Genomic DNA, 26,559 nt, shown 5'->3' on the forward strand with positions numbered 1-26,559 from the left:
CAAGAGAAATAGCACCACCTACTGGACCTTTACGTTACCCGGAGAGCTAAGGAGAATATTTGAAGGTGTACATGGGAGTATATAAATAAACTCTAGTAGTACTGCAGTATTTTTTTTGTAAATGTAGTACATGTTGTGTAAAGTTTTGTTTGGTAAAACTGGAGTGCAACACGGAATCCTTTCTGTAAAAAAAAAAAAAAAAAAAAAAAAAAAAAAAAAAAAAGTTCTTATTGAGCCAAACACGCCACTTCAAAGCCCTGATACACAACTTTTAGTGTCACATTTGGCAAATTGTCAGCATCATCATCATAAAAATAACAAAACATAAAAGTTAAAAACAGACAGTTCACATCAAAGTAGAATACAGATATTATATCTTTACCCACAAAAAGCTTGTTACGACTAGCTAGAAAAAAAACAAAAAATAAAAAAAATAAAAAAAGAAACAAATGTCACCATGTTATACAAGATTGTGTTTCACTATGAAATGTGATTAGTGTGTATTTACTTTCTATCTGCACTGGATGTAAATGTGTAAACGCACATCAACAAGCAACATGTCTCATTAACACAGAAATCCAACCCCCCCCCCCCCCCCCCCCCCCCAAAAAAGATAAAAAAATAAACTGAACCCGCATCACATCAGAATCATTTGCATTTCAACAGAAACCCATCACCACGAGTCGTCCGCAAAAAACCTCAAAGCTCTCAAAGAAAAAAAAAAAAAGAATAATACTTTAGTGTCAATATATATATATACTATATATTTATATTTTTGTTCTTTTATACCAAACAAACATGTTTATTATGTGTTGCTGTGATTGGCACCACCCACCCCACCAGCAACATTATGTCAAAGTAAAACTTCATCCAGCCAGCGTCCGAGTTCACGCGTCCACGTGGACGTTGTGAAGTTTTAGTGTTTAATCTTTGTGGTAGTCTCGTATGTTTGTTAGTGTAGTTGTTTTTTTTTTATGTTACGCGTTTAGTGTGTTACATGTGCAAACAGCAAGTAGTTGTACTTTAGTGTGTTTAGTTCAGAGTTGGGTGACGGTCACTTTTAAGACAATTTTATCTACAAGTGTAGCGGGAATCGACGGGCGGAAGAATTTTATGCCATTGTGACTCTCCGCATACACTTTCTAGCTGCCGTGGCGACTGTGTTGTTGGCGAGGAGTCAAGTATTACACAATCAACACATTAATCCTGTGTCCAAAATGAGCTCAACAAACTGGTTTCTGAACCAGCTATCAATGCTAGCTAGCGTTGTAAGCCATAGCAACAACTGGGCTATGCCGGCTAGCCAAGTGGTTCGCTCGCGACATGGAGGTGAAGTTAATTTCTTGAAGGCAACATAATTGTACCTTTTGTTCTTATATTACAACTGATTGCAAACTATACTGAACTGTTTCTGGACTAGTTCATGCCACAGTAGAGCAGGATTTTATAAAACTGGATTACGCAATACCTAGCTATGAATATAGTTCCGTTTTCGGACACCGTTTGCTTGTCTCCAAATTCAGAAGCGTAAAGTCGGCTTGTGATCAGACACCATCTCAGGTTGAGTGAAAGTCACCAAATATAAAGTCAAAGGAAAAAATAAGTGCAGATTACTGAAAACAGCAAAATAAACCAGTTTCACCCAGAAAATTCACTGTCAACGTGAGGGAACCGCCTGTTTAGTGTCAACGCGTTTTCTGTTTTGTTTGTGTGTGTGTTTGTCGTGTGAAGGTCATCGCTGTATGTTCAGTGCATGTCTATGCGCTCGCACTGATGCTCTGTTTGTAGACTGCGTGGTAGGCGTTCCGCAACAGCACGTAAGGGAAGCAGGACTCCAGCAGGTCCATGGTGAGGAAAGGCGACTCCTGCACAATCTGAAACACAGCAAACAAGCTCTTAGCAATAAGATCCTGCTGCTCAAAGGTGACTGTTGGCACGTTTATGGTGATGTGGGTCAAACGTATGTCACACTGAGTGAATCAGACCGGCAGTAACTTTTTCATGAACAGGTTGACATTTCACTATTATTTAAAAGATACAAGATAAAAAGTCAAAGTTTAGGCTGCTGCACAAGATGGGTCGGCGGTATGACCTGAAATTAATATCACGGTATTTTCATCTTTAAAAAAAAGTTCTCAAATGAGCTGTGCCAGGACTAATTGACGTTTTTAGCAAGAGAATGTCTGTGAAAACACTCAGAATTATGGGACTTTGGAGCAGTTTAACATTAACCTGCACACACGTGAAAATGTAAGATGATATAAACAGGTTTTGCACTTAATGACTCCTTTAATACAATATTAATACTTGGCTTTTGAACAGTCATTTAACCTGGGCCATTTTCAATTTCAAATCTGTTCCTTCGAAGTTAAAATCTGTATGAAAACCTTCACGAGTCAATGTATTTTTACAGTTTTCCGTTTACCAAATCTGCATGTAAGTAATGAGTCTGCAGCGCAAAAATATTTTCGTGACGTGAATCAACAGCTTTATTTTTTGAATGAATGAATAAATAAATAAATAAATAAAATTTCAGGCCCGGTGAGGGTTCTCTGTCATCGTCAGTATTGTGCAATCCATACTGTGGTGTATTATAACGATGACACTAGTGTACTGCCCACTCCAGCTGGACACAACTTAACATCACGTGCATGACGCTCCGTCAGACCAGAGTTAATCACAAGGATCATCCCATAAAATGAGCATGAAACAAACTCACCACTCTAACTTGAAGTAGTGAGAAAGTAAATTAAGCAAACAAGTAAAACCTTGAAGACACTTTCTGCTCTGAAAACCACATGAAAATATTTAATGCATCAAGCCATCTGGTTCTCTCACCATGTCCAGCAGCAGATAAACAGATTCCCGGTTACGTGTTGTCATTTTGTCCGTCTCCTGGCCAATCTTCAGCAGGCTGGATGAAGCAAGCTACAACACACACACACACACACACACACACACACACACACACACACACACACACACACACACACACACACACACACACACACACACACACACACACACACACACACACACACCAAGAAATTGTACATGGATCTCACTGACTACGTTTACATGCAGCCAATAACACTTTCCTAACTGGAATATTAGCAATATTTGCACATGGCAATTAAAAAAAAAATGGTTGCGCACGGCCATGTAAACACCTGCAAAAACCCGAATATGGTCATATTCGGGTTTTTAAAAAGAATCTTGGTCTTTTGAGTATGGCAACTACTTGTATGCGGTGCGCGCAACCCACCGGACACCACAGAAGCAGAGGTAAACAAGCATGGGGAAATCCAGACGCGGCAGCACAGCACAACACTTTTGGAGCGAGGAGGAAACCGAGTACTTCATTAGTATCATGACATCCCGTGAGTCAGAGCTCTGTAGTTGCAGAGTTTGGACATCTGACAGCCAATAAAATGTCTTTTATTGACGGTAGAAAGTACCGAGATAGCGACATTTACAAGAAGGTGGCTGAAAAGTTACGCGACGCAGGATTTACACGAACACCAGACCAAATCAAGCACCGGTGGAAGACGTGCATCGCTGTTTAGATGGGGATATTCCAAATGATACCAATGACCATGTATACAGGAGTAACTCTGTCTGCTTAAGCATGTAAACAGGTTATTCCTAATGATTCAGAAACCAGAATATTGACCTTATCCCGAATATTAACGGCATGTAAACATAGCCGCTGTCTACTCCGGCTTTGTTCAGCCAGTTCAAATCAGAATTATTGCACACACAATTCAAATTTGATCTCACAGACTGATTGCCCACATTACACACCACAACATCATCCAATCTCTGTGTCTGTACTGTGACACTGCCGTGTAATCCACATTGGTTGCTACAGTACATGGAAACAGTCACAAGACTGCTGTCAGATGTCCGAACGCTGCAACTACAGAGCTCTGACTCACGGGATATGGATTATATTCAAAGCTGGCATGTTTGCAATTTAGAGTTTCAAGTGTATATATATTAAAATGACAGAAGGGTGACATTTTGAAGGGGGAGGGGGACCCCCAAAAATGCATGTGTAAAGACTAAAGACAAATGATGTGGACAGACTGAGCAGCGGATAAAATGCAGTCATGCAAATCCACAAACACAAAAGTCCTGTGTTATTTTTTAGATGTGATTTTACAGGTTAGTCTGGGCATTTTTTGTGTGTGGTTTATGTTTTTGCCATCACCCAGCTGTGACCAGGGGAAGAAAAAGTCACAGACATACACTCAGAATCTGATCTCAGCATTAAAACAAAAAGGGATTTTCCAAAAATTCCACTTGAATCACATTTCAAGCATCTCCGAATGAGGCTTAGGACTGATCTGGAAAATAATGATTTCATGTGACTTGAGAGTTCAGACTGACAGCATGGAATCAGATTCACATACCAACAGAACAGAAACAACTTAAAAATTACAACAGTGGATTCAAATACAAGCAGGTGAAAAAGAGGACAAACACTAAATCAGGTGTCTTCATCTTACAGCTAAGAACTCTTTCAGCCGGTCCTCAATGCTTCCTTTGTGGATGGTGAAGAGAGCAGCAGCGATCTGGTTGATGGCTTTGGCCAGACAGTGGATGTTGTTACAATGGCCTACAGGGGGCAGCAAACACAGTGGTAATAATGTGCTTGTTTAATTACCATGAGGAAAGAGAGAAAACAAAAAGGAAAAAAAAAAAATCCAATTACATTTGGCTTAATTTTACAATACTTCATAGTTTAATTTTCATCTTGGACAGAGTCCACAGCCTCAGAGCAGGAAAACATGCTTTCTATTTCTCTAAAAGTTAATGTTGTTACACCGTTTAGAACAGTCACTGATTAAATTAAAGTGTGATTCTCACAACCATAAAGTAAGACGAGAAGCACCAGGATGTTCAAGATGTGGACATTCGCTTGCCTGTAACATGTATGAAAAAGATGCAGAAACGGAAAATATAAAGGGTGGAAAAAGGCACACACAGCTGTAATTTAAAACTAAAGGGTTCGTGTGTGTTGTGCTGTCCAACACGCCGCCTGCATACCAACAACAGCGAAGCACAGAACACGCCGTCATCCATTTCAAATCAGTCTCATTAACAAAGGCGCCGTTCATTTCAAGGTTGTTAGGAAGCAATGTGTCGATAATCCTTAACGCTTCAATCAAAGGCTTCATTTTACTCACATAATCACAACACAAAGAAGATTCACAGAATAAATGTGCTTAATCAAATAAAAGTTCAGTCAGTGACCTTCAAAAACATTATCCAGGAAATCACATCAATAAGAAAAATAACGACCTGCATGCTGAGTGTGAAGATTTGGAAAGAGTGGAACATTCATACAAAACAAAAATCTAATTATTTACACAGCCTATGAATGAATGAATAAATAAATAAACACCACCATGGCGTCTCACCTTCGATAGCTGGGCTGTACTGTGACATGACGTTAGTGGCCAGTGTCGGCAAGGAAACGGCCACAAATACCATGAGCAGACAGGCGATCTTATACTCCTCCTCTGGACTGATGTTCTCTGCACATAGACACATGCAGGCATTAGGAGAGGGACGTGAGGCCGATAACCCAAGCAACAAGTTTCTCTGTTTGCGTCTCACCGCTCTTTTGTGAGGACAGCGCCACCACCAGGGCCGGGTCGATTTCGCACGGTAAACCGGCTGCCGAAGACAGCTCGTAAACGTTCATGGCCACCTGCAGACAAAGGTGACAAAAAATGTTGAAGTTGCAGGAGATCTGGTTGGCTGCTGTTGTTCCGCATTATTGTGGTACAATAAAATGGCTAGCATAAATATGGCAAGAAAACGCAGCAACACTCCCCCTGTGCGAGCGGTAATCTGAGCTTTTCTGTTCTTCATTGACAGAGACAAAACCTGGCAGGCGAGCACATTTAGCACATGCAAGTCCTGCCCTACATCTAGCAAAGCCGGATGTTTATGCACGGATACTCCATAGTTATACCCATCTTATCGGCACCCATTAGGGCTGATTTAGATCGAGCAAACATCTGAAAACTTATTTACGTATTTTGACTTTTAAGATGTGTGTTTAATTACTTAAAATTTCTTATTTAATCATGTGAATTGTATCATATGATTAACATGTATCAAACTGAAATATTTTCAGACAGTTTACACATTTCAGAGAATAGAAGCTTTGTTTTTGTACACATACAAGATTAGAGGTGCTACAGAATATTAGAGTTTGAGATTAAGAAAAGATATAAAGAAGCTATCACTTCTGACTTGTAAGTAACTTAGCAGACCAAGTGACAAATGTGAATATATAAATAAATGAAGATATGTACAAAACTATTTAAACAAATATATACATTCTAGAGAAGGCACAGAGAAAATTAGACTGGACGTATTAGTGTGAGCGTATCCTATAGGATTTCAGATATTGCACATGAGTGTTTAATGTTCTCACAGCTCAGGGAAAGAAACTGTTTGTCATCCAAGAGGTTCAGGCTCTGATCGACTATCTCCTGCCTGAGGGGAGCAGACCGAGCAGGTGATGTGGTGGGTGAGAGGAGTTTGAGAGGATGGCTCTAGATCAGGTGAGACAGCAGGAGTTAGTTATCTCCTCATGATGGGGCTGTACTTCGGGCAAATCACGCTGTGATGCAGTACGTCATCACACTTTCGATGGTGCCACGACAGAAGGCCACCAACAGCTTCTGCTCCAGACTGCTCTTCCTGAGGAGCCTCAGGAAGAGCAAAGAGCAGTCGCTGCTGTGCCTTCTTTATAAGTCGCCGTGGTGTTGGTGGACCAAGAAAGCTCTTCTTAGATGTGGACCCCCAGAAACCCAGCTCTTCGTTGATGTTGAGAGGGGCATAATCCCCCCAGTTTCTCTTGTAATCTATGATAGCCTCCTTTGTTTTTGCTGTGTTGAGTAGCAGGTTGTTGGCCTGACACCACTCTGACAGGTGCTGGACCTCCTCCCTGTAGGCGGTCTCATCTCCCCTCGAGATGAGTCCGATCACCGTAGTGTCATCTGCAAACCTGATGACTGTGTTTGTGGAATGACGGGGGTAAAAAAGTCACAAGTGTATAAGAGTGTACTCGGCACACAGCCCTGTGGTGAGCCTGTGCTGAGTCACCATGGGCTCCAGAACTCCGTGGCTGTGTTTAATGAATGATCATTTCAGGCTTAATGAGCATTTTAATGCAAAACTTTGCTACTTAACACACAATCGCTCACAGAAAAACACATTTTAGATATTTCCACAACAGTTACTAGAGCAAGTTATTTCTATAAAAAAATAAAAATAAAAAAGAAGTTCTGTATCTCCACCCCCAAAAGCATCCATAAACTTATTGAGTAAACCGATTAGAATGGACTTAAATAATTTGTCCACGGGCAAAATTTGAAGAGCAGAGCTTCTCCGGACACCGGAGACACTCTCTGTCTGCTGTCCGCTCATGTACAAAACTTTCCAACAGACTCGTCAGACATCACTGGACAAGGCACACATTTAACAAATGAGAAAATAATTTGTACAGGACAAAAACAGACACATTATTAATAAATAGCTGAGATTTATTTTTTTTATTTGTGATGAAATCAGTCATTTTATTGAAATGGGCATTTTGACCAACGTAAAATTAGCTGCACTCGTGCATCTGCTCAGCCCTTCTTCAGGCGTCTTGCATGGAACGCCCAGAGGTTTATGAAATTCAAGGAGTCTGTAGACTGGAAACTATGTTAGAAGTCCAATGCTATTAAAGGATCCTTTGTTCAAAATGCCAGGAAATGACAACGCTGATTTTCAGATTCTCCATGCTCCAAGAGGTCCAAAAATGTAGAGGTTTGGTAATCTATCAAAAACTTTGAGAAAACCCCAACAAAAAATAAATAAATAACCAAGACTAAATTGCTAAAATGCACCAATGTGATTTGGAAGTGGTGGGAGGGGTTAGGCAGTGTTTAGGACTGAGATTCTGGTGCCTTCATGCACCTGTATCATTTATAGCATCCTTGAAACGACTTTGCAAAGCATCTTACCTTCATGTCCGTCTCTCTTGGAATGTGATCTTTGAAATCCTCGACTGAACTGACCAGGAAAGGAATGTGACAAGACAACACCTAAAGGGGAAGAGACAAAGAACTGGTTCACATGCACCTTAAATATGTTAATTTACATGCATTATTGCTGACGTGCACATCTTACATCTCTAAGAGCCTCCTGAGCGAGAGAGCGGAAGGAGAGGATGACGCCGATGATGGTCATCCTCTTCAACACACTGTCCACAGCTACACAACACACAAAAACAGAATCAAACATTGATGAACTTAAAAACACAGATCCTGTGTCTTATTTCAAAGTGTTTGGTTACAGGTGAGTTTCTTGAAGAGCGCTGCCATGTGGTCCGGTTTGTCAAAGCTGGTCCTCATCTGGGTCAACACCTCCATGTTCTCCACCACCAGCTTCTGCAGAGTGAAGGACACACTTTCACTTCATGGTTACACAATATTTAACATTACACACATCCATCCAACACTTCCAACGCCACACGCAGGAAGCTGCCAGGTTCAATCCAGCTATGAGACGCCAGCGTGGCGGTGGTTATTTACAGGTCAACGTCAGGGTGGAAGAAAGCAATCCTCAGTTTCGCCCTCTGACAGCGAGAATAGCATTTTATTGGCTCCTGATATCACAGCTGTGGCACTCTGACCTGCGTTATGAAGCATCCCTTTATTTGTACCTTCAGCTCAGCAACCTGTGAGGAGATGTGCCACATCAGACTCTCACTTAGGAACTTCATCCCGTACGGCCCCAGCAGCTCCGACAGGGAACGCATCTCTGTGCACAGAGAGAGTCACACAAAACGTCCTCAGACATTCTAACACAAAATATAGTGAAGTTGCTCATTGGAAAATATGTTGCACTGTTGACCAGACAGATGCACAAATTTACAAACTGTTACCGTATTTTCCAGAGTGTAAGTCGCACCTGTTAAAAAAAAGCTCCAGAAGAGGCAAAAAACAAATATAATTTGCACCTTTTTCCCCCGTGTTATCAGCGCTTTAATTTGGGATTTTTATGTACTGTTGCAGTGTACTTTTTATTATTGGCATTTAATCTTTTTATTATTTGAGTTTATTTTGCTTAGTGCTTTGATTCCTGGGAAAGTCTGAAATAAACAGTTATTATAATTATTAGTAATGAAAGCTTGATAGTTTTCCCCCCTTATACAAGCCACAGGGCGTCAAAAAAAAAAAAAAAATCCATTTTCCGTCCCAGAATGCAATGCATCGTCACCATTTTTTTCTTGTTTTGTTTTTGTTAGCCAATCAAAGCACTTCCGGTAGCTTTATTTTGAGATTATTTTTAGGGTTTGTTTGCTGATACTTTTAAATGTGTAAGTGGCGTTCTCTGCAGTAGTGGAGAAGTACGGCGGGAGCGGTGAGTTTCACAGAGAAAGTCACATAAGTTTATTTGATTTTGGAGAAGTGTGACCACATTTCATAATCACAATCTTCTTTGTTAGCATCTTGTCATCCTTGCCACCGCCTTCCCAATGTCAGCATCACAGTTATTATTATCACAACTAACAGCCACGTCAATCATGTTTTTTTGTAACCTGTTACCTTGAGTGGCCTTGTTACGTGGTAAAGTACTAGAAATGTAAAAGAGTCGAAGAGACAGCGATGTGGCTGGCATGGCTTTGTTCAGAAGAGCTGTGACGTGGGACTTGAAACGGCTAGAGGTTGCCACAGTAACATCCTCCTGTAACTCCATTCTTCCCATTGCCATTAGAACATTACGTAAGATCCCCCCCCCCCCACCGCCACATAAGCACAAGGCCAGTCTGTAGTTTGAGGAACGCAGCCTTTCTGTGTACATCTGGGTTTTGTTTTGTATGTTGAGTCACACTGAAGATGATTTTCTTTTACGATTGATCAAGTTTCTGATTCATGACACGTGGAAAATCATAATAATAATAATAATAATAACAACAACAATAACAGAAATGTTAGATATAATTCTGACTAAATGTCAAAATATAAGCTCAACACAAACTTTTAACCACACCTTTAAATCTTATAAGATTTTCTTTTTTCTTTTTGTAGGGTTCAGAGGGGGAATTACTTTTGGTACAAATGTCAGTTTTCACATAAAACTGCTGGACATTATGAATAAAATAACAAAAGAAAAACTAAATTAGTAAAATCTTGCAATGTTTCCGATTGTATTAAAACTTTGAGATTACATCTCAAAACTAAGCTCTGGCCTAAAACTGAATGTTTTCTCTTCCAGGTTTGACTGTTTCCGGAAACATTTAATGACAACAGGTGTGGAGTGTGTGTGTGTGTGTGCACGTGCTGCGTTGATACCAGAGATGTCAGAGTATTCCTCAGCGTTGAATGTCAGCTCGTTCTCTGTTGGCAGGTTGACGAAGGCCTTCATGGCAGGAAAGTAAGCAATGTGGCCGTTACTGACCTGACGGAGCAACGTCTCCAAGTACCTACAGACACACGTCAGAGTTTCATCCTTCAACTTTTGCGTCTTTTAAATTTAAAAAACAATCTCAAAGCAAATGCCAAGAAAAAAAAAAAAAAAAAAAAAAGTCAATGTACAATAAAATGCTGTATTATATAACTGGGCAACAAATCTCATCCATTGAGAGAGAAATTGATTTCCATTAGACGTTCTCCAACTCTTCAAATTTAAAAACAATACAATCATGGAGTTTAACGGCGAGATGAGAAGCATTTGTTCCCACTGAAGCAGAGCGCTGGAATAAACATTAAAGAAAGCTGGAAGTCATTTAACTAAACTTCCTGCAGAAATAAACTCTGAAAAACCTTCAGCCCGTCGTCTTCAGTAATTTGTTTCAGAGTGTCGCCCCCCCCCACCGGTGGCATTTGTACTCTGTGACTCAGATGACCTCGTATTAGGGTGGATTTACCAGTTGGTGTAGAGGCTGGTGATGGTGGGCTCGCCATGGCTATCCAGGTGCTGCGTCTGCTGCAGGAGGACATTGTTGAAGACTCGCGTGATGTCGATGGTGACGTAGTTCTCTATGGACTGCAGCACGGTCATGTAGGCGCGCACGCTGGTCAGCAGCTCGCTGGGTTTGGCTATCTCCTGAGTTGCCTGGTTATACATGGTCATTCCCACTATAGACCTTAAAAAAAAAAAAAAAAATTCAGGGTCATTTTTTTTAATTGTGATTGAACTGGTTATGCCAGCGATGTCTCGGCGTGTGCATTTACTTTGTGAACCGGATCTCCAGGTGCGAGGTGAGGTACTCTCTGGGTGTGAACGTGTGCTCCCACACCACCAGGTTGGGAACATAATTGATGGAAAAGCAGAGTTCTGATAATGCTGTGTGGAGTTTATCCAGACTGAAAGAAAAACACAACAAGGTTGTAGTGGAATGAATAATGCATGATGGGAACTTTTCAGGATCCAAGCAAGCAAACGGTCTGCAGCAGCTTAGGGGAAAAAAAAAAAAGGCGGCACACTCACTGCTCCAGATGGTGAGTTTGAAAATCATTTATCTTGAAAACAAAATATACCATTTATCACAGCCAGAAACTGGAACAAGAGTCCTCTGAGAGCAGAACATCCCCCGCTGAGAAATGCTGCTTCGGTACATTCTGGTAACATTTCAAGGAATTGTACCAAGTTACAAGAAATTCTTACTGAAAATGTGAGGAGTTAATTTCAGAATGCAGGCACCCACTCATAAAACTGACAGAGTCTAGCTTTGTTAATCAAGGCCATAACTCCGGTAAAATGAGCCCAACTCAAACAGAATTATATTATGCGTATTAGCAACTGATACAAAGGACTTGTACCAAGCTTCACGAAATTCCTCCTAAACATGTGGGAGAGGAAGGAAGGAAAGAAGTACCTGACCGACAGACAGAACCACAACATAATCCCCCTTTGGGCCTTCGGCTAGCGGGGGATGAGATCTGTAAAAATATCTGTGCACCAAATGCTTCTGACAGGTAAAATAACAATCTAAGCTTAAATCTGTAAACCACTTTATTCTAAATGTCCTATTGAGAGGTTGACCACAAATAAACTGTATGATCTACATCCTGTTACAAAATTAAAATAAATAAAATGTTCAGGTTTCAGCACAGCTGGACAATCTTAAATGGCTCTGTTGAGACCAACAGTCGTGTCACAAAAATTAAAGGACATGTTGCACGTTATTCAACGTCCCGGTTAAGAACACATCATCAAAGTATTCATGACTGTAAGTCTATCCGTGCATGAGGTAATAATTAGTAATAGTCACTGATAAGTATGTCCATCCAGTCTACATATGTTTTGTGGACTTGGAGAAGGTGTATGATCAGGTACGCAGGGAGATACTGTGGGAGGTGCTGTTGGAGCATGGAATGAGGGGGTCCCTTCTCAGGGCCATCCAATCTCTGTACTCACAAAGCGAGAGCTGTGCTCAGGTTCTCGGCAGTAAGTCGGACTTGTTTCTGGTGGGGGTGCATTTGTCACCAATTCTGTTTGTGATATTCATTGACAGGATATCAAGGCACAGGGGGGGGGGGGGTCCAGTTTGATGGGCTCAGGGTCTCACCACTGCTTTTTGCAGATGATGTGGTCCTGTTGGCTTCATCAACCTGTGACCAACACTCACTGAATCGGTTCACAGCCGGGTGTGAAGCGGCTGGGATGAGGATCGACACCTTATCTCTAAGGGAGACGCCAGCCGGTCTCCTGAGGAAGCCCATTTTGGCCGCTTGAACCCATGACTTCAGATTTAGAGATAATAAATTAGAGATTTAGAGCACTTGCTTGAGAGCACTTGCATTCAGAGCACTTGCTTGACTCGGCGAGTCAAGCAAGTGCATTTCCAGAAAATATCTTACTCTGGCATTTTGTACAGTTTCTCAGCATATGACCTACATTTTAGGAAAAGCAGTAACGTCCCGATGGCTGACAGAGTGAAACAAACGCTGCTACGCCCAATAACGAATTTTTTGAGCTTTCATTTTAAAGTGATGGCTCGGATTTACAGAGGATGTATGGAGAGAAGACATACTTCACCTCAAACTCTTGTTTTTTTTGAGAATCTGTCAGATTTTGGAACCTAACGTGTGTTGACTCTGCTGTTTGTGTCACAAGATGCTGTTTTAACATGCTGCCTGAACACGCTGCCTGAACATGCAGATATATTTCTAACATTGGAAAAAGTCAGAATATGTTATTTTCAGGAGATAATGGACTTTCTGTCTAACATCCCAGAATCACGAGAGAACTTTGTGAGGAGCTGACAATGGAGCTGCTGTAGGGAGCATGCCAAAATAGCGGAGATGAATGAGATAAATCACTTTTTCCACACCAGCTGGGATTATCCTTTTTCTTCTTCTTCTAATTCAGGACAACAATGGGAAAACATCTCATGCTGGCGGCCATGGTCAACCCCCGTGCACAGTGGTGAGCTTAAACACAGCGAAACTGTGGAGGACATCTGTCGACAGGAGGATCAGGTGGATCTGGTCATTGTTCTCCAGCTGGTGATATCGCGCAATCTGTGCATCACAGTGCCAGTTGGGACCTCTTTGATGGTGTGGACACTATTCTCCTGCTGGCAACTGCACATGACCAGTGTGCAATGACATTTTTTTTTGATGGTGTGGACTTCACATATTTAATCCTGGAAATCATTCTACAAATGGGTGAGTGCCCTGTTCAGTTTTTGTATTTTGTTCTCCTCAGTGGAGCTGGTAGGCTTTGTTAATTTTATTTTACTTTCAGAAAGTCTGTCGGATTTTGGATATCGATGTGTGCAGAGTCTGCTGTCTGTACCGAGCAGCAAGCAGTTTAAACCCTGTTATAGGTACCGACATGAACGTGCACGCAGAACTCGCTGCCGTTTTTGAGGCTGTCCGACCACACAAATGTATTTCTGAGATTTTTCACAATTATATCGATGACAACACTTAGACAGTTAACGGGCTGCATTCATGACGAACATGCACGCACACCATGTCTTCTCACAGGGGAGAGTGGCTGCTGGTTTTACTGTGACTGCATCAAAATGAACAGTTACCACTTAAAAACAAAATCATCACAACAACATCACACTTATGTAAACCTTGCAATTAATCTGTGGCTCCATTCTTAACATTAGCAGCTACATTCCATTCAAGCACATGCTGGGACGTTTTCTCAAAGGTACATAAACGCTGTTGGAAACATTCTTCGGGCACCTACTGGTATACAGCTGTCATTGTGGGATGGCTACCATACCTTTTTGAGGAGGCCAGGGTACACAGACTGGATTATTAATGTTTGGGCACCGTAAGTGGTCCTGATTAGTTTAAAATTGATGTCAAACTCCGACTATAAACCCTACATAGGCCCTGAGTGAGGCCCACTGTAAAAAGTTAAATGGAAAAAACCCTGGCAGAAAGGGAAGTAACCGGTGATGGAGCACAGTTCCATCCAGGGAGAGTCAGACTCTCAAGCAACCGTATCTGGGGGTAAGCTCCAGCACCATCATGCCTCGGGGCCTCTATAAGACTTAGTTCTTGTGGGTGTAACTGCTGTTTTCATTGAGGTGCTGGACTTGCAGGTACAATTTGGAGCAAATAAACACTGAAAATCTAATATAAATTTTACTACTGCTGTCTAAACCAATTTAAGTCAATTAAAGTCGTCGAAAACCAACTTATTTCTGTGGCAAATGCCAAAGAAACATCTTTTATGTGCATGGCTGATTAATGAGTTTGTGACACTAACTTGGTGACCAGCAGTCTGTTCTTCCTCATACTCTCCACGCCAGGTTTTTCCCTCTCCGGCTCCCCTTTCTTCCCTGTGGCCTTCTTGCTCTTCTTGTTCACAGCCTGGCTGATGGTCTTTGCACAATGCTTGGGAAGCAGCTAGAAGAGACGGGTGGAGAAGAGAGACAGAAGAAAAAAAAAAAAACAGGAGAAACTTTCAGAACTAAAATCAGCAGACATGAATCAACCTAAGAAGCTGTTAAAGACACAACACAAATCAGAATATTATTCTGACAGCATATAAATTCTGCAATGAGTATAAATACCAAATAAATAGACAAGCGAGGCCAGATGTTTTTGATGATCAGCTTCTAAAATATACATTAAAAACATAAAATACATAAAATATACAAGGAAACAGCTCCATTACGTCGTTTTTGTTGCCTTTGTTATAAAAACAAAGACTTCTTTAAATGTGCCAGTTCTCATGAAAACAGAACAGTGTCTCTTCTGCGCATTCATTATTGTTGCATTTGGAACAGCTACCAGCATCTGTATCTAAAACAGTGATTTTTTAACCTTTTTTGAGCCGCGGCACCCTTTTTATATTTACAAAACCCTGCGGCACACCACCAACCAAAATAATATTATAATTCTATTACCTCTGGTTTTGCGCAAAACCCAATTATCGCAATAGAAAATCCATACAGAAAACACCGCATTTCAAAAATCCTCAAGCATTCTGCACACTGATCTCAAGTGTTTTTTTTTAGACGTGTCGACACTTTTTTCACAATAATCTGCCACTCTAATATTCACGGAGCGCAGAGGCTGCCTTCAGCGGACCCAGTTGTGAGCGAGAAGGCTCAAGTCTGACCACGGTGACGTCAACGGAGGTCAGGCCGCCTTCCCCGCACACCTCCACAGCCAACGCAGTTTCTCCTTCCCCAGAGGAGCCATGCTCCGTGAGCAGCTGAGATTCACGCTGTAGTCATCATGTGTCTAGGGCTGTCACGATTAGGAATTCCTGGAGACGATTAATTGTCAGACAAATAATTGCGATTGACGAATATATTGTCTATTTTTTTTTTCTTTTTTCCCCTTCTTTATATTCTACTATTGTAGTATAATTACACAACTCTGGAAGAATGTTTGGCTTCTCTGAGTGGAGAAACTGGGAATGGTGCAACATTTTTATTTTTATCTTCATTTTATAGTCCCAACTTTTTCTGATTTGTGGTCGTTTCTGTTGCATTTCTGAAATTGTTTCTCCTCATCAGTCACGTTTTGTGCTTAAACACTACATTAAGCTCAAGATTAAACAAATAAATACCTTTGGAAAATAACAGCTGTTAAAGTTCAGAGTTCTCACCTGCTTTTTGTGATCTGTGCATCTGAACATTGTTTTTTTTTTTGTGGCTCAGTTCATTCATATATTCTCATTTTTTAAATATGTTTTTAAAGATATTCGACCATTTATTTCATCGCATGATCTCATAAATTCAGCATACGATGCGCACATGGTGTGAACAGGATGGTTAACGGCAAATTCACACCTTTAGAGAAAGTTCAGAGAGAAGTAAAGGCAGCTTCACGTTTCGTTTTGTTAACATGTTCACTCGGGTTAAAATCCTCTCTCTGCTCCGCGCTTGCTGCGCACTGAACGTGTCGCACCTGCATTCAGGAATCTCCCTCACCCACCCCCTCCCTCACAGTCTGCAGCCTGTTAACTCCGCGCGCATGCAGACACAGAGGCACAGACACAGACACACACACCGACAGCTCCGCATTTTAGACGGCTTTTGAAGAAGACGGCACTGTTTTAATCGGCCGTCAGCCTCCTTGTTATTGTCCCGCCTTAAGACAAGAGCGAGGCTGCAGCACAATGATGTCAGACTCAGTCATTTTATGCTTTGTGGATAAAATAAATAATTCATGGTAATCGTGAATATGAAAAATAATCGCGATTGACGAATATTGTAATAATTGTGACAGCCCTAATCTCAAGTGTTTTTTAGACGTGTCGACACTTTTATTCACAATAATCTGCCACTCTAATATTCACGGAGCGCAGAGGCTGCCTTCAGCGAACCCAGTTGTGAGTGAGAAGGCCCAAGTCTGACCACGGTGATATCAACGGAGGTCAGGCCGCCTTCCCCGCACACCTCCACAGCCAACGCAGTTTCTCCTTCCCCAGAGGAGCCATGCTCCGTGAGCAGCTGAGATTCACGCTGTAGTCAGCAACCCGTAACCATGGAGATGCACAACGCTATGTGCGCAAGTATGTCTATACTATAGTACAGCGCTTTGCTGCCATCTACTGGAATAAAAGAGCATTACATCATCTGCCACACTATTGCAACACATACACCCGATAATGGTGATATTTGATAATTGCCGCGGCACCCCGGTTGAGAATCACTGATCTAGAGCATAGAGACCGATGCATCAAACAAAATGGGCACTTTGAGTGCCCCCATCTGCCAGGGTACTGACAGACCAGATCGGTTGCAGGACTGGTTCTTCTCCATGAAATCTTTGTGAGGCGCAAATATGAAAGAAACCAATACCGTCAAACAAATGGGGCAATCACATTACCATATGTTCCAGACTATAAGTGTCAACTTTTGTCAGCTCTTTAATTTGGGATTTTTGCGTGCTGTTAAAGTGTATACTTTTTATTATTGGCATTTATTCTTTAATTATTGGAGTTTATTTTTATTTAGTGTTTTCATTCCTGTGAAAGGAATGAAAGTCACAGTCACTAATTATTAACAATAAATGTGTGAATTTTCAATATATAATTTAAATCACACCACCTCCCAAACTAGTAAAAAACAAACAAACAAACAAACAACCCCCCCCCAACACACACACACAAACTGGGACTTGTACTCCAGAAAATACAGTGGCTTCGCCCCTATTCTGTCAGAGCATAAGGGTTATAATCAGCAAATTGCATCAATGGATCTTAAAATGCCCATACTGGAAGTATTTCACTTCAGTCATTGCCTAAAGCCTCTTGTCCACTGAGCAGTCCGGGATAGTACGGCACGGTCCGGAACGGTTAAGCATGGCTTGGCTTGCTTTTCCAATGCCAGCAGTACCCTTTGTTTGGTAGGTTGAGCATGGAAGACATTGACATGCACATCATCATGATGGGCAGCATGACATCATATCATTGTTCCTCTGCAAAGCGATCGCCAAGAAAGTCTGTACCTCCATGTTTGACAAAGCTTGCCTGCTTTTGGCTGACATTCTTCACTGTGTGGATATTTAAAATGCCACGTACATTTTCGACAGGATTCTGTAGAGCATGCAAGCTGTCTCAGAGTGATGATGTATTTGCATGGTACTATGGGTCAAATCAATGGACAGCAGTGGGTTGACACCTCTCTTTTGTTCAGTGGTGGGCATAGCTAACCAAAAAGTTAGCTTCCATAACCGCTAATCCGTTAACTGAAGTTATATAACGTTAAACCACTATAAAATTTAGCAGAAGCTACAGCTAACTTTCAGTATTGTCTCCGGTACACTTTCAGTTACTGACAAGCCGGTTTTGAGTTCAAGCACCACCAACACTTCTGATTAGAATCAAAGACTATCACAAAGTCAACACAACCGAGTCAGCGCTTATGTCTTTGTGCGTCCTACCTACTGCTATAAGGAAAAGTCATTTACATTCACAGCATACAGTGGTCCAGACGTGAGGCAGAAGTCCTGAAAAGGAAAGCAGGCTTAACTTATGGTTTTGATTTATAAACCAAATTAATCGGGATAGTTTAACTACATTAATGTCAACTCTGTCATTTTTACAAAGTGAAAATATAACACATATCTTTTAATTTTAAAATAATGCACTAATTCTGAAGTTTTGAACATTAACACACACAGATGTCAAAAGGCATTATGGGAAAAATAATGCCTCTGCTCGTCACTGATTGGTTAATTCATTATATGTAAAAACCAACACACAAGTTACTATACTTAGGGGGGTAGAATGATTCAGAGAGTGTCATGGTGGCGCACAGAGTTGCAGCGGCTAAGTGCCTTAGTGGTCGGCGCTACGTGTTGATGTTTATGTATGTGTCATTTTTAATTTTGTGTACGTTATGTCGAGTGAATAACACCTACAACAGACATGATCTTCTTAAGATCGGACTTCACAGTGAACAAGTGACAAGTGAGTTCATCAAAACACATAAGATTCCGGTGGAGCTAGCAAGGAGCCACGGCTCTCCGTGGATTACTATTCCAACAAAGAAGAAGCGCAGGCGGCGTCGAGAAAAAAGGCAGAAGCGAGGCTGCCAAGATGGCGCGCTAGTAAGGCTGCGGAGGCAGCCACTTCAACCACCGCTTCCCAGCCTATTTCTCACGAATGCAAGATCCCTTGCGATCAAAATGGATGAGTTAAGATTACAGATTGCAGTAAACGACACCATGAAAGATGTGTGCATTCTGCTCATCACAGAGATGTGGCTTCATAGTTCAATTCCGGACTCTGCTATTGAGATAGCAGGCTTCAATATGCAGCGTCATGACAGAACATCAGATTCTGGTAAGAGCAGAGGAGGGGGGCTTTGCGTGTATGTTAACAGCAACTGGTGTACCAACACTGTGAAAGTCACTGCTCTCCAGACTTAGAATATCTGACAGTTAAATGCAGGCCCATTTATCTCCTACGGGAGTTTACGGTTGTCATGATCACAGCTGTGTATATACCACCAGATGCTAATGTTAGCATGGTCATTGGACTATTGCATGCAAACATTACTAACAAGCAGAGCACGCATCCTGAGGCTGTGCATATTATATCAGGTGATTTTAATCATGCAAACCTGAAGACAGCACTCCCAAAATTCCACCAGCATGTTAAGTGTGCTACTAGGGGAGATAACACCCTGGACAAGGTGTATTCCAACATTAAGTTGGGCTACAGGGCAAGGCCACTTCCACACCTGGGCCATTCTGACCACCTGTCCCTTGTTGCTAATCCCTGCATATGCCCCCCTCAGAAAAACTGCTTCCACCATCACAAAAGACTGTTGCCGCATGGCCAAAGGGTGCCTCCCGGCAGCTGCATGACTGCTTTGAGAGGACCGACTGGGGTTTTTTCGAACATCATGACCTGTAGGTGTTCACGGACAGGGTTCTCTGATACATCAAACACTGCAATAGACACTGTCACAGTGAACAAATATATCTGGGTCTACCCCAACCAGAAGCACTGGATGACAAGGAGGGTCCAGCGGCTGCTGAAGGAGAGGAACACCGCCTGGAGGTCCGGCAACAGAGACCACTACAACACGCCCTGAGCCAACCTGAAGAGCGGCATCAGGGAGGCCAAGGTTTGACTGTAAGAGGAGGATAAAGGACTACCCGAGTAGCAACAACAGAAGGCACGTGTGGTGGCAGGGAATTCAACATCTAACCAACTATAGGACCAACATTGGAGCTGCTGAAGGTGACCCCGGGCTGGCAGAGGAGCTGAACAGCTTATTTGCCGTTTCGAGGTCGCAGTGCCAGAGATGGCACCACAACATCGCCATTCAGCCAACAGCAGCGTAAACCTCATTGTGGAGGAACATGAGGTGAGGCATGTGCTGCAGGCTGTAAACCCAAGGAAGGCCACTGGTCCTGATGGCGTCCCTGGACATGTGCTGAAGGACTGCTGCAGACCAGTTGGTTGGAATTTTCACAAAGATCATTAATCTGTCCATTGTCCCACCCTGCCTGAAATCCTCAACCACAGTCCCCCTTCCCAAGAAACCCCACATCTCAGGACATAATGACTACCGACAAGTGGCACTAACACCAGTGGTGATGAAGTGCTTTGAGAAACTGGTCCGTAGTCACATCATAGCAGCCCTCCCCCCAGTCTTGATCCCCACCAGTTTGCCTATAAGGCAAACCGATCCACAGAGGACGCTGTAGCCACAGCACTCCACACTGCACTTTCCCCACCTGGAGCAGCAGGGGAGCTATGTGCAAATGCTCTTTGTGGATTATACCTCTGCTTTTAACACCATCCTCCCTCATAGGCTGGTGGCCAAGCTGAGGGACTTACACATCAAAGAAGGCCTGTCCTGGAGTGTGAAAACCACTGAGCTGCTGAAAAAGGCCCAGCAGAGACTGTACTTCCTGAGACTACTCAGGAAGAATAACATCACACAACATCTGCTAGTGACCTTTTACCGTGCCTGCACAGAGAGCATTTTAACATACTGCATGGGCGTATGGTATACAAGCTGCACAGTGGCTCAGAGGAAAGCGCTCCAGGGGGTCATCAATACCACCCAAAGGATTCATTTGTAAGAAAAAAAGAAGGCATTTGTAAAACTGAAAATTCTGTTAACTTGTATTCAGCTCAACAACAATGTGATATTTGGACGGACAGTTTTCCCGCTGCTATCCAGTAGATGGCCGTGTTCTATGCATTTTGACCCAATTACTGGATGGCAATGGGAAAACTGTCCACCCAAATATCACACGGTCACTGGACCGCTCAGTGGAAACAAGGCTTAACTGTGTTTATCTCAAATTACAACTTTAAAGTAAAATTTGAATTTTATGTGCGCGCAGTCTTCTTCTTCTTTGTCTTTCGGCTGTTTCCATCTCACCCTGTCCTCTGTATCTTCCTCTGTCACACCAACCACCTGCATGTCCTCTCTCAGCACATCCATGAACCTCCTCTTTGGTCTCCCTCTTCTCCTCCTGCCTGGTGGCTCCATCCTCAGCATCCTTCTCCCTATATACCCTGTGTCCCTCCTCTGCACATGTCCAAACCATCTCAATCTCGCCTCTCTGACTTTGTCTCCAAACCGTCCCACCTGAGCTGTCCCTCTGATATGTTCATTCCTAATCTTGTCCATTCTTGTCACTCCAAAAGAGAATCTCAACATCTTCAGCTCTGTCACCTCCAGCTCTGCCTCCTGTCTTTTTGTTAGTGCCACTGTCTCTAAACCATACAACATAGCTGGTCTCACTACTGTTTTGTAAACTTTCCCCTTCACTCTTGCTGATATTCTTCGGTCACAAATCACTCCTGCCACCTTTCTCCACCCACTCCACCCTGCCTGCTCTCTCTTCTTCTCCTCTCTACCACACTCTCCATTACTTTGAACAGTTGACCCCAAATATTTAAACTCATCTACTTTCACCACTTCTACTCCTTGTAACTGCACTATTCCACTGGGCTCCCTCTCATTCACACACATGTACTCAGTCTTGCTTCTACTGACTTTCATTCCCCTTCTCTCCAAAGCATATCTCCACTTCTCCAGACTAGACTCAACTTGCTCTCTACTCTCACTACAGATCACAATGTCATCTGCAAACATCATAGTCCATGGGGACTCCTGTCTGATCTCATCTGTCAACCTGTCCATCACCACTGCAAACAAGAAAGGACTCAGAGCTGATCCTTGGTGTAATCCCACCTCCACCTTGAATGAGTCTGTCATTCCGACTGCGCATCTCATCGCTGTCACACTATTTTTGTAATGTCCTGCACTACCCTAACATACTTCTCTGCCACTCCAGACTTCCTCATACAATGCCACAACTCTTCTCTTGGCACCCTATCATAAGCTTTTTCTAAGTCCACAAACACACAATGTAACTCTTTCTGTCCTTCGCTGTACTTTTCCAACAGTATTCTCAGAGCAAACATTGCATCTGTAGTGCTCTTTCTCGGCATGAAACCATATTGCTGCTCACAGATCTTCACCTGTTTTCTAAGCCTAGCTTCTACTACTCTTTCCCATAACTTCATGCTGTGGCTGATCAGCTTTATGCCTCTGTAGTTACTGCAGCTCTGCACATCACCCTTGTTCTTGAAAATAGGAACCAGCACACTTCGTCTCCACTCCTCAGGCATCCTCTCACTTCCCAAGATTTTATTAAACAATCTGGTTAGAAACTCTACTGCCATGTCTCCTAGACATTTCCATGCCTCCATTGGAATGTCATCTGGACCAACTGCTTTTCCACTCTTCATCCTCTTCATAGCAGCCCTCACTTCTTCCTTGCTAATCTCTTACTTCCTGATTTACTCTCACCACATCATCCAGCCTTTTCTCTCGATCATTTTCTTTATTCATCAACTCTTCAAAATATTCCCTCCACCTTCTCAGCACACACTCCTCACTTGTCAGCACATTACCATGTGCATCTTTTACCACCCTAACCTGCTGCACATCCTTTCCAGCTCTGTCCCTTTGTCTGGCCAATCGGTACAAGTCCTTTTTCTCCTTCCTTACAATTCAACTTCTTGTACACCTCGCAATATGCCTTTTCCTTTGCTTTGCCACTTCTCTTCTCGCCTTACGCCGCATCTCCTTGTACTCCTGTCTACTTTCTTCATCTCTCCGGACTATCCCAAAACTTTTTTCGCCAACCTCTTTCTCCTTATGCTTTCCTGGACCTCTTCATTCCACCACCAAGTCTCCTTGTCTTCCTTCCACTGTCCAGATTTCATACCCAGTACTGCCCTAGTTGTCTCCCTCACCACATCTGCAGTGCTCTTCCAATTGTCCAAAATTGCTTCCCCTCCATATGTTACCCTGTGCTCCTCCCTTTTCTTAAAGTAGGTATTCACCACAGCCATTTCCATCTTTTTGCAAAATCAACTACCATCTGTCCTTCCCCATCTCCTATCCTTGATACCATATCTACCCATTACTTCCTCATCATCTCTGTTCCCTTCAACCAACATGCCCATTGAAGTCTGCTCCTATCACCACTCTTTCATGCTTGGGCACACTCTCCACCCCCTCATCTAACACCACTCCAGAAATCTTCTTTCTCCTTCATCTCACAACCTACCTGTGGGGCATATGCATGCTCATATTCATCATCACCCCTTCAATTCCAAATTCACACTCCTCACCCTGTCAGACACTCGCCTTAACCTCCAACACACTTTTTAAGATACTCTTCCTTTAAAATGACCCCAACACCATTTCTCTTCCTGTCCTCACCATGGTACAACAACTGGACCCACCGCGATTGCTCCTGCTCTTACTTCCCTTCCACTTGGTCTCTTGTACACACAATCTGTTACCTTTCTCCTCTCCATCATATCAGCCAGCTCTCTCCCTTTACCAGTCATACTACAACATTCAAAGTCCCCCACTCTCATTTCCACCCTTCTAGTTTCTTCTTCTCCCGCTGTTCGGTGGCACACGTTTTTCTCCTTTTCTTTGTCGTCTTTGCCCAGCAGTAGCCCAATTTCCACCGGCACCTTGTTGGGCAATAGCACCGGTGGCGGACGTTGTTAACCCAGGCCGCGACCGATCCGGTATGGGAATTCGATTCTGAGTCTGCATAGTTGGGTTGGCTTGTTTTACGCCGGATGCCCTTCCTGACGCAACCCTCATTTATCCGGGCTTGGGACCGGCACTCAGAATGTACTGGCTGCACACTCCATGTGGCTGAGCGCAGTGTGGAAGGTATTACGTAGGGAAATATTACTTCAAAAGGAAAAGCTAAAATAAATAAAAAATTTGTGAATTTCTGATTGGCAGACACACAAGAGTGAAAAATAAATCACAAAATCAAGATAATGACACTTTTAAAAAGCAACATTTCAAGTTACTTGTGGGGAGAAGACAAACATGTCAGCCTGTATGATTTGTTTGCAATTATTTTTTTCTCGTCATGTTCCCACCTGGTCACTGAGCGTGCACTGCTCGGTGCAGATGTCGGTGATCAGATTCCTGGCTTGTTTGGCCATTTCATCCAGAAACATGTTGCACAACGACAGGCTTCGGTCCCCTATGTGGTGACGCTACGGGAAAACAAAGTGCGATTGAGGCAGGACGAACAGCAACGCGCAGCTTTAGGTCGGATATCCCGCGTGCTTTTACCTCCTCTGGACAGAGCTCGTGTGTGCATGACATGAAGTGTGTGCAGAGCAGCGGGAAGCAAATGGAGTGTCGACTCTGCGACGGAAGCTCTAAACACTGCTGGAACATTTTCTCAAACGCCCGGCTGTAGAAACTACACACAAACACACAGGAAAATACACACATCAGCCAATGTGCAAACCTGAAATTGCTTCAGAACAAAAAGAGGAGAGGGAGAAAGAAACCTGTTGAGGTCCAGGTAAAAGAATTCCCTGTAGTAGCAGGAGGTGGTACTGGTAGACAATATATATTTTTTTCCAAATATACTTACATCCACTTCAGAGATTGTGCATTGTGTAATTTGGGAGATATTTCATATAGGAAGTGGGTGTCTACCATGACAAAAAACCCCCACCCCATGCAAAAAAGAAAACTGCAATATATACTATAACTAACATCTTGTGAAATATTAGAATGTAATTGTTTTGACTTCATGATTAGTTTTGATGAACCCTGCATTGAACACAACATTCAAGTTTATGATATATAAAGCTCCTGATGTGGTAGTACTTGTTTTAGAGAAGTCACAAAAGCTACATAAGTACTGATATTATTACAGTGATCATGCAATTACACATGTAATTTCAAGTCACAGCATGGCAAGTTGTAGTAAATCAATGTGTCATGGCCAAGCCAAAAACAAGATCTCAGGCTAAAGAATTTGATAAAACCTTTGACAATGGTTTATGTTTTTAAAGTTTTTGAAGCGCATGGCCTCCTCCTAAGTTCTGTTATTCACACAGTGTGACTGAAATAAAACTTTGACAATGGTTTATGTTTTTAAAGTTTTTGAAGAGCATGGCCTCCTCCTTAAGCCCCGTTTACACATAGACGGTAAGAGCTCCTGGATGCGTCCCGGAAGAGTTTTTGGCCGTCTTAAGGATCACACGCCGGCACTAGGGGGCGTGGCTTAGTTCCGGCTTTACCGGGAATCGTCGAAAAAATGATTCAACGTGTTGAATAATTCCGGGAGCGCTCCCGGAGAATTCGCGTGACGACGGAGACAATGCGAACAAAGGCGTTTTTAATCTCCATTTCATCCCGCCCCTTCCTGTAGTGCCGCAGTTTACACCGCCGTAATTGGCCAGCGTTGTATCCCTAACCAACGGCGTGTAAAACGGCAATAGAGCCCACATCGGCGTCCTCAAAGGCGTTTTAACCGGAGACAGAGGAAGACAAAATGGCGGCGCTAGCGGACAGTATGCCGTTCTAAACGCCACCTCCTGGTTAACGGCGTTCCAAACGGCCGATAGGCGGTGGTCAGTATAAAAACGCTAGCGGGCTGCATGCAGGCCTCTCACTCGCGGCCAGCTCCAGATATTTTTTGCAGAGAAGATCCAGTATGCCTCCTAACATAAAATTGGCAGCGGCAAGGACTTACCAAGAGGTCTGGTTCAGAAGCAGAGGAGAGGCCTGTGGTGGAGACGAGCAACACGTTGAGGAGGGGAAAAGGAGAGGAAAAGAAAAGGCTGAGAGATGAGCTGCAGTGACAGCTGCTTCAGCCCATTATACTCTGGGGGCGGTGCCTATATGCAAAAGTTCCTGTAGTACCGCAGGATTTGCCTGGATAAATCCAGCGGTACACAGGGCATTATCGGCGGCAGCAGAACACCGCCGTTCTCACGTGCGTCTTAACCTGCGATTGTAAAGGATAGAACTGGGTATTAACCCCCGTTGTCTGATGTGTGCCGGATGCTACGGCGTCAAAACATGGCTTTATTCGGTGGATTTAGTGGCGTTTTATCCGCGTATTTGCGGCTAGTACTGCACTCAAAAGGCCAGCGAAATGCGCCGCCCCTTTCCACTGCGAAAACAGCCGGAACTACCGCGAACTTCGGTCTACGTACTACCCGCCAACAAAACAGTCTGTGTGTAACCTGGGCTTAAGTTCTGTTATTCACACAGTGTGACTGAAA

At 42.9% G+C, this 26,559-nt stretch overlaps 1 protein-coding gene across 4 annotated transcripts in view; it reads right to left on the minus strand.

The window, feature by feature from the left end:
* Window positions 1–254: 254 nt before the first annotated feature.
* nckap1 (NCK-associated protein 1) overlaps window positions 255–26,559 on the minus strand; it is a 96,041-nt gene continuing 69,736 nt past the window's right edge. For all 4 annotated transcript variants that reach the window (XM_034184433.1, XM_034184432.1, XM_034184431.1 and 1 more), the window contains 15 exons: window positions 24,605–24,737; window positions 24,406–24,525; window positions 14,755–14,894; window positions 11,250–11,381; window positions 10,943–11,161; window positions 10,368–10,498; window positions 8,735–8,832; window positions 8,366–8,459; window positions 8,200–8,282; window positions 8,034–8,114; window positions 5,626–5,719; window positions 5,427–5,543; window positions 4,512–4,621; window positions 2,839–2,928; window positions 255–1,874 (listed from right to left, as the gene is read on the minus strand). In XM_034184433.1, coding sequence (XP_034040324.1) covers window positions 1,758–1,874; window positions 2,839–2,928; window positions 4,512–4,621; window positions 5,427–5,543; window positions 5,626–5,719; window positions 8,034–8,114; window positions 8,200–8,282; window positions 8,366–8,459; window positions 8,735–8,832; window positions 10,368–10,498; window positions 10,943–11,161; window positions 11,250–11,381; window positions 14,755–14,894; window positions 24,406–24,525; window positions 24,605–24,737 — 1,759 coding nt within the window. In that variant the 3' untranslated portion in view covers window positions 255–1,757. The remainder of the gene's footprint in view (window positions 1,875–2,838; window positions 2,929–4,511; window positions 4,622–5,426; window positions 5,544–5,625; window positions 5,720–8,033; window positions 8,115–8,199; window positions 8,283–8,365; window positions 8,460–8,734; window positions 8,833–10,367; window positions 10,499–10,942; window positions 11,162–11,249; window positions 11,382–14,754; window positions 14,895–24,405; window positions 24,526–24,604; window positions 24,738–26,559) is intronic.

This window comes from Thalassophryne amazonica, chromosome 13 (genome assembly GCF_902500255.1).
Source record: "Thalassophryne amazonica chromosome 13, fThaAma1.1, whole genome shotgun sequence".
Lineage (NCBI taxonomy): Eukaryota > Metazoa > Chordata > Actinopteri > Batrachoidiformes > Batrachoididae > Thalassophryne > Thalassophryne amazonica.